Source organism: Rattus rattus, chromosome 3, assembly GCF_011064425.1.
Source record: "Rattus rattus isolate New Zealand chromosome 3, Rrattus_CSIRO_v1, whole genome shotgun sequence".
Classification (NCBI taxonomy): Eukaryota; Metazoa; Chordata; class Mammalia; order Rodentia; family Muridae; genus Rattus; species Rattus rattus.
The window spans coordinates 70,287,379-70,299,997 of record NC_046156.1 but is presented as its reverse complement, the minus strand read 5'-3'; the positions used below and the strand labels follow the sequence as shown (position 1 = coordinate 70,299,997).

The window sequence follows — 12,619 nt, the reverse complement described above, 5'->3', positions numbered from 1 at the left end:
AGGATAAACACCTCCTCCCCAAATCTTTAAAAGTACCCCAGTTTGCCATATGAGGTGGCTGCTCTTTGATCTTATAAGGTAATTTTACAGGGTCCTTTGGGATGAGGACACTCCTGTCTCTTTTGGGGATCAACCTTCTAAGTAGTCAGTATGGACTGAAGGGAGAAGTAGTTTCAATACGTAAGCATTTGCTTCAGCATCCAAAGTCTGGAAAAGACCACAGAACCGGCAGGGCAACTGAGGTACGTCAGGGAGGACAGAGCAAGCCAGACTGTAAGGGATGTGTTTCAATGAGGTGAAATGATTAGCTGTGGCTGACAGATACCTCAGAACGTAAGGCAGGAAACCGATAACATTGCTTTTAGAGACTTGGCAAGGCAGCATCCACTGTTAGTGAACCTGCCAAAACTGTGTTCAGAGAGTGACATGCTTGCGTCACTGTGGTCCTCAACATTGGATCCAACCTCCGCTGGGGGATTACTGTCTTGGTTTAGATGTGGGATCAGTAGATAGCTAACTGCTTCAAATGCAATAATTTGTTTTGTGATTCCTTTTTATTTTCTGTTTGAAGTTCTGTGGACGCATATGTAATGTCAGACCTTGGTTTCTTCCAAAAACAACAAAACAAAACAAACAAACAAAAAACCACACACTTGCTATTTCACCGAAAGTTGTTATCTAAAGGTTTTCCCAGAACCCCCATCCCTTAGTAGAGGAATCTGGGGTTTTTCTAAACACAAAATTGTCACCCATTTAAATGAGCAGGTAAAGAGCATTAATACCCACAAGAACAACACTCTCCATCTTTGCTAGGACAAATGTCTAGGAATGTGATTGTGAGGCAGCCTCTGATGTTGGGGAGCAGACCTTCCCATGCAGAAGGGGGCTTTCTGGGTATGAAGCATGCAGACGCGACCATTTCTCACAGCTGCTAATGATCTCGAAAAACCCCCAGACTTCCAAAGACAACAGATACATCCTCTAAAACCATGTGGTCTTTGCAAGCACATTGGCTAGATTGGAAGACGAGGATGGATGATAAAAGTCATGTCTGCTTTCAGTAGCATGTATGAAGGAGTGTTTGGGCTTATGGGAACATTTTGCTTTCAAGACACTTTTCAGTCCAAACCCACAAGGGCCATTTTTTTTTGGAGGGTGTGCTCTCAGGGCAGAATCCTTATTCAACATTAATATGAAGATGCTGATAAGAATTCTCTAGCTCCCAGGAAGCTAGTAACAGGAGAAGGGTGCTCATAATCTGTAAGTTCCTTAATGTCTCAATTACATCTGTGGAAAATGAAATTCAATGAGAATAGTTATGAGTTAGAGTGAATTTAAAGTAAACCCATCAACTTTGGGTGGGGAAGAGTCAGTGAGTTGGCATGGGAGAGGGAGAAGGAGCTTGAGTGTGCTGGGATCAGCTCCAGGATAAATCCAGAGATGCTGTCCTCCAGTTCTTCTAACTGTTCAGCTCCACCCCCAGATTGTATTAGCATGAGCGGCTCCCTGCTTTAATATCAGTGGTGGTCTCCAGAGAGGCATGTCATGTCGCCTTGATTCCTAACTCATCAAGGTTTCTTCCTGAGGTGTTAAGGAAGAAGTTTTCCTTTTCTGTTTTTCAAACTGCCCCATCAGTCAATGGGTACTGGGCATAGCAAGCCTCATATAAATGCTAAGACAATTCTAGGCAACCAAGATCCATCACCAGGAAGCTGGTTATGCTGCTAGAACAACAGGTAAGTATTTCTCGGGGGTGGTGGAGAGCAGAGGGGGTGAGCACTCTCATTTTATGGTTCTGAGCTCAGATTCTGAAACATTAGCACAAACTGAGTCCTGTACTCTTTCTAACTTTGGATCTCTTAAATTTTTCTCTGCCAGAAGTCCCCATGAGAAAAAAAAACCCCATAAAGTGGAAACAGGGAACATGTTTTCATATGAGCCAAAATACTTGGTCATACATGCTATTAAAGGCTGAGAATGGGTTTTAGAATTCCGTTTGGTGCATTTGTCTTCTAATGCAGCCAAAATTATCGAGAAGACCACATGGCCTTAGAGGGTGTGCTTGTTGTCTTTGGGAACCAGAGGTTACTCAGTTTTTAAAAGCTGTTAGCATGGAACAGACCGAATGGATTATAGGGGGACTTTGTGGGTTTTCTGGTTCCATCCAGCTAGTGAAAAGAGTAACGTAAAAATGTGTTAGCTGGTCACAGAGGACGGATGATTTCGCCAGAAAGCGAGAGACATGATGTGGAGATAGATGTAAAGGGCCCAAAGAAAGGGAGGGAGGGAGGGAGGGAGACAGACAGACAGACGACAGACCACTTGTACTTGAGTATCATTGGCAAGGGGGCCAGGTAGCCCGTTGCCATGGAGCTTGCTCTCTGAAGTTTAAGTAGGATGCCAGGTGGATTTTTGCAAAAAACACTGAAGTATGCCACTCAAACACCACCAGTGTCACATGTCATTGATCCACTTGAGGCAGCATGCTGCAAAGTGTAGGCTGGTGGAGAACTATTTGTGTGTGTGTGTGTGTGTGTGTGTGTGTGTGTGTGTGTGTGTGTGTGTGTGCATGTGTGCATGTGTGCATGTGTGTGTGCATGTGTGTGTGTGTCTGTGTGTTTCTGTGTGTGTGCGTGGATGAGTGCGTGTGTGTGTGTGTGTGTGTGCATGTGTGCATGTGTGTGTGTGCATGTGTGTGTGTGTCTGTGTGTGTCTGTGTGTGTCTGTGTGTTTCTGTGTCTGTGCGTGGATGAGTGCGTGCATGCATGCGTGTGTGTGTATCATTTCGGAAGTGTGGCAATCAAGGGACCAATGATCACTCAGACTGATGAAAATGCCTCTTTTACTCTAAGTGCCGTTTAGATCCTTACTGCTATTAACTGGGTTAAAAAAAATCAAAGGAATTAAACATGAGCCTGCAGGTTTAGGAGTTTGGTACTTCACATAATCTGTTATGCATCTCATTACTCGAAGCCTCTCTCCCTTCCTCTGTAGTTTCCTTTTCTGTGATTTTACTTACCTCTGGTCGGCTGGTCTGAAAATGTTAACAGAAAATTCTAGAAATAAACACAAGTTTTTAATTGTTATTCTTAGTATTTGTAATGGAATCTTGATTGTTTTCTTCCTACCAAGTGCAGTAAATCATCTCCCTGACCATAACACATCTTCTCTGCTTGGTTATTGGTTATTATTGTTAATTCCTCATTGCACTGCATGGCCACCGTCATGCACATATAGGAAAGAGCCTAACGTTTGGCACCACGTGGTTTCAGGCATTCACTGTGGGCATTTGGCCTTCATCCCCTTGGGTGAGGAGTGTCTATGGTATGTGCAATATAATCAGTTAAAATAAAGGCTTTCATAGTTCTGTTGGGCTGACCACAAGACGGCCAACAAAAGTATCACGTATGGAATAAGAACGAGCAGACTTTCCCTGAGCGGCCACGGCCATATGTCCATGCACCTGCTTTAGTGAGCAGTGGCCGACTGGCATTCCATCCTCGTGTGCCCCATGGACAGGAGCTGCAGAGCCTGTACCTAGCAGCATGGCTATGTAGGGCTCTGACTGGGACATCCCTTCTGAGTGGAAACCTGGCCTACTAACTCTAATTTGGATTTTAAACTGGCAGTGGTTTCCTAGAAACCACACCCCTTATTGCCTGGCTTCTTTTGTTTGTGTTCATGCTGCTGCTTCCAAACACACTGAGCGAAACAGCAGATGTCTGTAGAGTTTTGTAGCCATACGAATGTGTATAAATCCTTGCATTTAGACAAGATCCCTCAGGTATAGTGAAAGGAAGTAAGAGTGTGTGGGGCTGGACCCCGAGACCTTGACCCTTTAATTAGAGTGGGCCAAGAAGGTGAAAAAGAGAGTTTTCCTATGGAGAAGGAGGCTGAAGACTTGTCAGGCAGGAAAGCAGGAGAGGGAGAGCTTATCCCAAGCTCTGCTTCCTGAGCAACCTCCGGATCTGTGAAGCGTCATGTTTCACGCTTAGCTAACGGACTGACAGTATATTCACTAACCTCCCTCCTGTCTTACAGGTAAAAGCCTCGGACGCAGACGCAGGGCTCTACGGCTTAGTCCAGTATTCTCTTTATGACGGATTTCAAAGCTATGAAGCACCTCCAGCATTCCAGATCGACCCGCAGGATGGCCGCATCTGTGTGTCCCAAGACATAGACAGGGAAAGGGATCCGGGCACCTTTGATCTGCTGGTAAAAGCTAAGGATGGGGTAAGCCTTTCAGCCCAAAACACCAAACAAGACACACTGAGCACACAAAAACATGGTAATGCCTGCTGACCGTTACCTTACCGTGTTCCACCTCACTACCACTTCCCTCTAATGCCATTTTATCATCAATAAATATTTCTAACAGATAATGACTTTAAGTAAAGCATAGCTACCATACCTGGTTGGTCAATCTTTGATGGTCTAATATCCATGCTATACTAAAGGTGCTGGATAATCTAATTATATCTTTTAATAATTGGTATGTTTGGATTCACATTCAAGGGGAACCACACATTAATACAATTTATAGAACCCCCGAGTTCCCACCCTGGCCTTACCCTTCCCATGGCGTATTTAACATCAGGTCACTTGTCCGTGTATATTTTCCGCATGCCGAATGTGGTTGATTGCATTCTTTAGGTTGTTTTAATTTGCTCCTTTATCTTCACCATTGCCTGTGCATTGGCATTCAGCACAAGGCGCTGTGAGTGGTTTCAGGTTTCTTTAGTGCCGTGTATTTCCTATCGTGTCAGCAGAATGGCTTTTCCCTAAGTCTATTATTCCTTTTGCATTTACTATATGAGCCACTTCAGCACTAATGTTATTACGTCAACCATTTATTACCCTGAAAAATAATTCAAAGGGGAAGGGGAAGAAAATCTCTCTTTCTCTCCCTCCTTCCATTTCTCCCTCCCCCCTCTCTCTTTCTTCCTCCCTTCCTTCTTCCTTCCCCCCTCTCCCTCTCTCTCCCTCTTTTCAGTTTGTAGAATTGGTCATTTGATGCTCTAACTGATCCCAAAGGTGACTAATGTGTTTTATTTCCTGTTTTGAATATAAACTTTTTGATCTTATATGTTCAACAGATTCAAGACACAGCTAACCTTCTTTTTCATTTATGCGTGTGGTTGTTCTTCCTGCATGAGTGTCTGTGTACCTTGTGCACGTCTTATGCACAGAGGCCAGAGAGAGCGTAGGGCATTGGGTCTCCCTCAAATTGTATGTAGTAACAGATGGCTGCTAGGTGGATACTGGATCACAAATGCTGCTCCTTTGAACAGCTGCTAGTGCTCCTAAGAGCTTAGCCATTTGGAGTGCACGTTGACAGAGCTCTGCATAGTGGAGGCACCTTTGATATTTTTTCCTATGCAAAAAGCAAGCAAGCAAGCAAACAAACAAAATAAAAATAAAACCTCCTAAGCTGCCAGTAAAACACACCTAGAAAAATAACATAAATGTAGGGTGATGTCATTATGCAGGTGAAGGCAGGTACGAGATAGAATGAGGCCTGTCATTGGACGAGAAGGAAGGATGGGCGGGAGAAAAGTTTTAGAGAGGGGAGGAGACTGGAACAACAGAAGAGAGAGAGGCAGCCAGGAGAACATGGAGGCAGCTGTTAAGATTCCTCTCTGCACATTTACAGGTTGTTATGAATATTCTTAAGGGATGGATGTGTACAGGACTTTGTATGTCTAGATGAGCAAATTATATATTATCAATGGGATCAGAGGTTATTGTGTTGTGTGTTTTTTCATGTGGCGATTTAAGTTCAAGAGAGTGTGTGGTGGCTAGATATGCTAGCCTATCACGAAATTGGGACGTGTATGTCTGACATGGTGGCAGCCTGCCTTGAGAACTAGATGGGTAGAGAGATTGTTGCCAGGCTCAGAGAGTAGCCATTGGCAGTGTGATATGGGATAGAGAAAAGCGAATGAGACGCTTTGCTGACTGAGATGAAGATGTCTAACAGATGTCACGGGGCACTACGGTGTCGGATCTAGTGCGGGTTAAAAGACAGCATTTATTTTAATTTTATAGCAACACATAAATCACAAATGTGTAGCTCAACAGATATTTGAAAACTAGGGACATTTTAGGAAGCAGATGAACTAACAATCTCTCTCATGACCCTTCCACTTCTAGTCCCTACCCCTCTCATCCCCACCCTACACTTAACACAACCAATGTCTAACAGTACTGGCCTTTTATCTTTCACTGAATGGAAACATACATGTGTTTCCATGTTCTTTGCTGAGCATTGCTTGGGACCATCTTTTATACTGTTGCATGTGACTATAATTTCCTCATTCTTATGGATCTGTTGTATATAGTGAATAAATCATAATTTTATGTTTTACAATGGATGGTCTATTTTATGGTATTACAAATAGTCTTTCTATGAATACTCTTTCAAACTAAATGTATTTAAACATCTGAAACATAAATTGTTACAATATACATATTAATGAAGTAACATTAAATGTTTTAATACTTTTATACACTGTATATTTTTAAAAATCAGATTGACCATATTTACCTCCTCAAACATTTCTTCTGGATTTGAGAAATATGTGCTAGATTAACATTGTCTATAGCCACTCCTCTGTGTAAAGCACACCAGTTACCTTCTTCTGCCTGTCTCTAACTTGTACCCCAATGATAAGCCTTTTAATATCACCTGCCCCTCCCTTTCATGCCTCTCAACCTTTTGTAAACAGCATCCTACCCTTATCTTATAAACTAATTTTTATACTTCCCATGCAAATGAGGTCATGCAAATGAGGTCTTCCCGTGCTTCACTTATTTTACTCTATGTGAATATGTAATTTTTTTGTAATTATAATGTACTTATAATGTACCATCTCAAACAAACATCAGGTGTCCTGGCTCTTGCTCTTGCCATCTTCACCTTCTATTTCCTTAAATGGATGAGCACACGTTTAAAGGTGGTCATGGTCCCATCCTTTGTGACCATGATGTTGGCCTCCTTCAGGAGTGACTTCAGAGCTCTGTCCCCTAACCATCTTGCTTGCTGCCTGTCCACATAGATCACTTCTTTCTCTTTCTCCCTTTTTACCTCTTGCTTAGTGTCTGTCTTTTCTTCTCTGACCTAGGGGCTTTTGGCTGTCCCATAATTCATTATTCATTCAGAGAAGGATGGATTACTACAGCTGACATTTTTTAGGTCCTTTCCCTTTCCATACAAGATGTGTAGTCCATGGCTCAGGGCCACAAGAACACTGGATGATAGAGTGAGACTTAAGAGGTAACCGCAGTCTTCACCTACTAATTGCTGCTTTCTTTCTCGGAGGAGAAACTACATCTGGAAACATGGTGGTTGAATATTTGCTTCCAGCAGCTTCCATAGATATTGATAGTGCTCAAGCATAGTGATAGACATTTGTTAGCCCAGGCTGGATAGGAGCTCAGTCCCCTGTGTGTGGAGCTTGCTCCATGTTAGTGTACATACTGTCATGGAAATGGCCAGAAAATAGTTTCTTGTGTCTCTCAGCCACCCATCTGGTGGCCACTCTGACCTTCAAGGTTAATTTGACTTCCTCCTAAGCTTTGGTGGCCAGATAAAGAACCGGGCATCTGTGTAGAGATAGAAATGCCTTCAGTGAGAGATGCGCACACCCCATCAAAGGTCACTGGGGGTCTATTCCCTTGAACCATCACCACAGCCCAGAGAGCATCATGCATCTTTGTAATTTAGTTATTCATCCCCTAAAAGGATCAATCCATAGCACCAAGATACATTTCATTTTGGGAAAGACGTGGGACAAAGTTCCTGCCTTCTCAGTCTCTTTTCAGCTTCTCATGGTTGGAGGTAGCTCATCGGAGCTATTAGGCTTCCTGATCTTGACTCAGCTTAGGGCTGAAAGTGCTTACAACATTCCTCATGTTTCAGAGTGTATAGGCAACAAGCAACACTAGCTGGCTTTTTCAGTGATAGGGTCCAAAATGGGACGGACAGGAGAAGAGAAGATAAAGAAGACAGGACTGTTTGGGACAGAAGCTATTGTTCAGGTTGATGGCTCATGTAAGGAAGTGTATTAAGCGTATTAAGTACACAGTCTCCTATACAATTTCCGGAGGCAAGATGGGATGTAGTCATCAGAAGCTATCATACAATGAGGGGAGCCAATGTAAAGCCGATCAAGAATACAGCACAGAGAACAGGGATATCTCAAAGGCATCAGAGACCTAGCACAGAGCAGCCTTGAGACTGATGGGAAAAGGTGGGTTCTCAGGATCTGAGCAGCTACTCCATGGAGCAGCCATAGGCTTTTACCAGCCTAACCAAGGTCAGTCGAGGGGAACACCCATAAGGAAGGGGAGGGGAGGGGGATGTTTGCCCGGAAACCGGGAAAGGGAATAACATTCGAAATGTATATAAGAAATACTCAAGTTAATAAAAAAAAAAAAAAAAAAAGAAAGTGTATTTCAAAAATAAGCATCAAAAAAAAAAAAAAAAAAAAAAAAAGAAGAAGAGGAACTGTGTTCCTTCTGCACACATCAGGGCCTCAAGGAAAAGCTCCCAGGGCCCCCGTTATTGCTGGCATTTCCATGCATGTTCCTGGCTTCAGACAAGGAACTAAGTCTCTTCTCCACATATCAGGACATCAGGGAAAGCCTTGGATCACCCCAGCCTGCAGCATTACAGGTGTAGTATGTGAGTGTCTGCCTGAATGTCCATGCACATATAATACATGCACATATACATATATTCATGTGTGAGCAGACACACACATGGGCATATGTCAGGTTAGCCCGTGTCCTGTGTTACTGCATAATGTTTATGGAGTCCTGTGATAGATAAGCTCTGAGTTTCAAGAGGGTGAATGCTACATCTTCCAAAAACACTCAGAGCAGTGTTGACTAGCAGCATAAATTGCTCCAAACCAGGTCATCAAAAAGGTTGGTAACAATGGAGATAAAAATTGACATTGACTAAATAGGTAGCCCCTAAAAATAATCCAGACTGCATTCACAGGATAAGTCGGGTAAAGTTCAAATGCTGTGGGAATTATGGCCATGATGAATTTATTTAAACAATAAACAACCTTGGCGCATGTCCTTCAACTATTTAGAATCATCCTGAAAATTCGTAGTCTTCCCTTGGTTTCTTTCATTTTGTAATAAATGACCCGTGTGTCCTTGGTAGAAAATTGCTGAGAATCCATTTGCAGGTGGTTCCTACGAGGTTTTTATCTATTGATAGAATAATTTTTCTTATGAAGCGCCCTGGTTGTTCTGTGCGTCTCCACTCCTGCTCCATTCATCTCTGTGATGACTGTCAATAAATAGCCTTAGCGCAGTCGCTTCTCCTTCTCCACAGACACCACATCTAAAACAGCCCGTTTCTGCTGCCGCAGCGCCTGCTATTTATCTCATGCACAGAGGAAGCTATGAAGTTATATAATGGAACCACTTAATTGGATTGGCATTCAAGTTATTGTCTACAATTTAGCTCCACAATTTAATTATCCCATCCTTCTGTCTGAGCCTTGTATTTCTTTCTCTGATACATTTTCACAGACAAAGCCCTCAGTTTTTGGCATGCGTTTATCATTCTCTCCACTCTTTTGCTACATCCTGAGTTCTACAGCTGAAATGTACCTCTGGGAATTTTTTTTTTACCCCACTTCCCCCTTTGAGGCTTAAAGGAGGATTTTGACAGACAAATACTCAAGAGAGTAAATTGGCTTAGCTCCTCACCACCCTGTGTCTTCATGATAAGAGCTGGCTCTTGGAGTTGGGACTCATGGATATAATAATGGAGATATATATATATATATATATATATATATATATATATATATATATATATATATGGTGGAATCCCAAACACAAACTTTCCGAATAAAGGGGACATTTGTTTATGTTCTTCTGTCCTACATCATCCTGTTGTCTAAATGTATTCAATAACTTGTCACTTTAAGATATGTGTGTTTGTTTATGTGGTGTGTGTGTATGTGTGTATGCATGTGAGTGCCAGTGACCTCAGAGTGCACTGGCTCACCTCTCCAGCCCCATACTGAGCTTCTTTTTCTAGTCTTCTGTTCCACTGATGACTGCTCAATTTATCTGAGGACTGTGTCCTTACCCAGTGTGCCAGCTAAGGTATTTGGGCCAAACCCAAAGTGTCCCTCCAGCTATTCATTCGTATGTAACAAGGATTGAATCTGACACATCTTAACATCATTCTTCTTCATTTTCATCTTCGAAAGCTTAGGTTTCCCCATGGCCATTACCCACTCTCTTACCCAAACTGTTCAGTTCAACTTTTAGCTTGAATCAATACTCCATTCACCACTTCCCTCTTCAAACTCATTTATTGCCACTCAGCACATCTTCACAGACTTTTGGTCTCTGGTTGTTCCTTTATCTTCTCCCTGTGATGGAATATTTTCCATAGCCTGTAGGCTGGAGAATGCTGATCCTTTCTACTCTTTAAGGCTACGAAGTGCAGTAATTGCAGTCTGAAGGTGGTTAGATGGCTGCCCTTCTGTCTTAGTTATTGTTCTATTAGTTACTTAGTTACTCTCCTATGGTGATAAGACACCATGCTCAAGGCAGTTTATAGGAAAAACATTTAATTTGGGCTCCTGGTTTGATAGAGTTAGAACCCATGATCATCATGGCAGAGAGCACTGGAGGCAGGCTAGCAGGCATGGCACTAAATCAGTAGCTGAGATCACATCTTCATCCACAAGTGTCAAGGCCAGAGAGCTCACTGGGAATGACATGAGCTTTTGAAACCTCAAAGCCCAACACCAGTGACTTCTTCTAATAAGGACACACCTTCTGATCCTTCTCAAAGAGTTCCATCAACTGAAGACCAAGTATTCAAGCCTATGAGTGCCCATTCAAACCATTTATATTACATTCTCCATTGAAAACCAATTCATTCTTGGAGCTCCTGCTTCAAGAATGTAGTGCAGAGATCCCCTTTTGTCCTGTGCTGTTTTGAACTCCCAATCACTTAATATTTTTGTACTTGGCCCCACTCATAATCTTCATGTCTACCACTTTATAAGTCAGCTATTCATCACTACAGTAACACATTAAAGATGATTAGCTTTTAAAAAGAAAAAAATTTTGTGGCTCAGGGTTTGAAATTTTCAGTCTGTTAGAAGGGTTCTATTCTTTGGGCTTCTGGAAAGATCAAAAATTCAGAGCAGAGGCACATAGTGGAACATTACCTCATGCTAGAGAAATAAGCCAGAATCCTATAATACCCTTTAAAAAACACATCCACAAGCCCACAATCTAAAGATCCACAGCCTCTCCAAACAGCACCACCGTGGAGACTAAGCCTTAAACAAGTAGATATTTGAAGGAATTTCAGCATCTGAATTCCATCAAACAATGTGCCTTACCAGGTTTTCGAGATTTCAGCAGAGCCTCCCAACACCAGCTTCCTCCTTCTTTGATTTCTCATTTGCAAGGATCATCACTTTCTCTGAAATCTTGATTCCAAGCACATTACCTTCTGATAAGCATTTTTATCTCCCTTGTCACTTAGCTCAGTGGTTCCAATGCAGACAGGAATTCCTCCCTGGTAAGATCACTGAAGTATTACATATCATTAGTCACTCCAGTGCAAATTCCCTTCCCTGGAAACTCTTTGGTAAATCCCAGGTCTGTCTGTTAAAAACAGTAGCAGCAGCAGCAGCAGCAGCAGCAGCAGCAGCAGCAGCAGCAGCAGCAGCAGCAGCAACAACAACAACAACAGCAACAACAACAACAAAAACAACAATGGTATTTGAGAGGAACCTTCTCTCCTTCCAGCCATCCAGTCTTCTCCCTTACCTGATTATCAGCTGGTGTTCTTTGCCTGCTTCTGTGTTAATGAATCACACTATTTGCATCAGAAGCAAATCTATCTGAGCCCCAAGGTCCATGCACCCAGCCTACTCTAGTTTAGCAGAGCCCTGTAGTGGTCTTTCTTCCTCTATAACTGAATTTCTCAATTTCTCTTAGATAACTCCCACAGCAAACATGGCATAATGGCAACCTCTCCCTTTGGAACCAAACTCCATTTACTTTCTCATACCCTCTTAGGAAACCATTTTCTTTTTCCTCTATTCCATAGCAAATAGATCTGAACTAGCTCTTTCTACTTCATTTTTCAACTTTCTCCTTCCCACCTCTTTCAGAAAGCTGATTTTATCAGAATAATTATATGTGTACCATATCTCGGGTTCTCAATCTAGTAATTTCTATTTTACTCAATCTCCCAGTTAATCTGGAAATATTCTTTGAATGTTGCCTTGGCTTTGGTGATACCCAGCGTACTGAACTTTCTTTAGTAAGATAGGAAATCATTTCTCATCACCTTTTTGTATGAGTTCTAGGCTGGAATGCTCTGCCTTAGCTCACTAAGAAGTAAATCACAGCTTAGTAGAGCTAAGCGTTGTGAAGGACAGATATTAATATTCTACTCTTTATAGTCACAGGATGTAAGAGCAAAGAGGAAAGAAAATAGACAATTGCCAAAGTAGAAATAACGAAAGAAAAATTTCCATAGGTTCTGATTGGCTCTTGTAGCCTTCTGGGCCTCCTATAGTAGGTGATCTCAAGCTTAGAGTTTCTTAATGGA

The 12,619-nt window shown here is 42.3% G+C and overlaps 1 protein-coding gene across 1 annotated transcript in view; it reads left to right on the top strand.

Moving 5' to 3' along the window:
* Positions 1–12,619, top strand: part of Dchs2 (dachsous cadherin-related 2) — a 204,819-nt gene that overhangs the window by 101,726 nt on the left and 90,474 nt on the right. Inside the window, exon 2 of the mRNA XM_032898182.1 lies at positions 4,042–4,233. Within this exon, the coding sequence (XP_032754073.1) occupies positions 4,042–4,233 (192 nt within the window). The remainder of the gene's footprint in view (positions 1–4,041; positions 4,234–12,619) is intronic.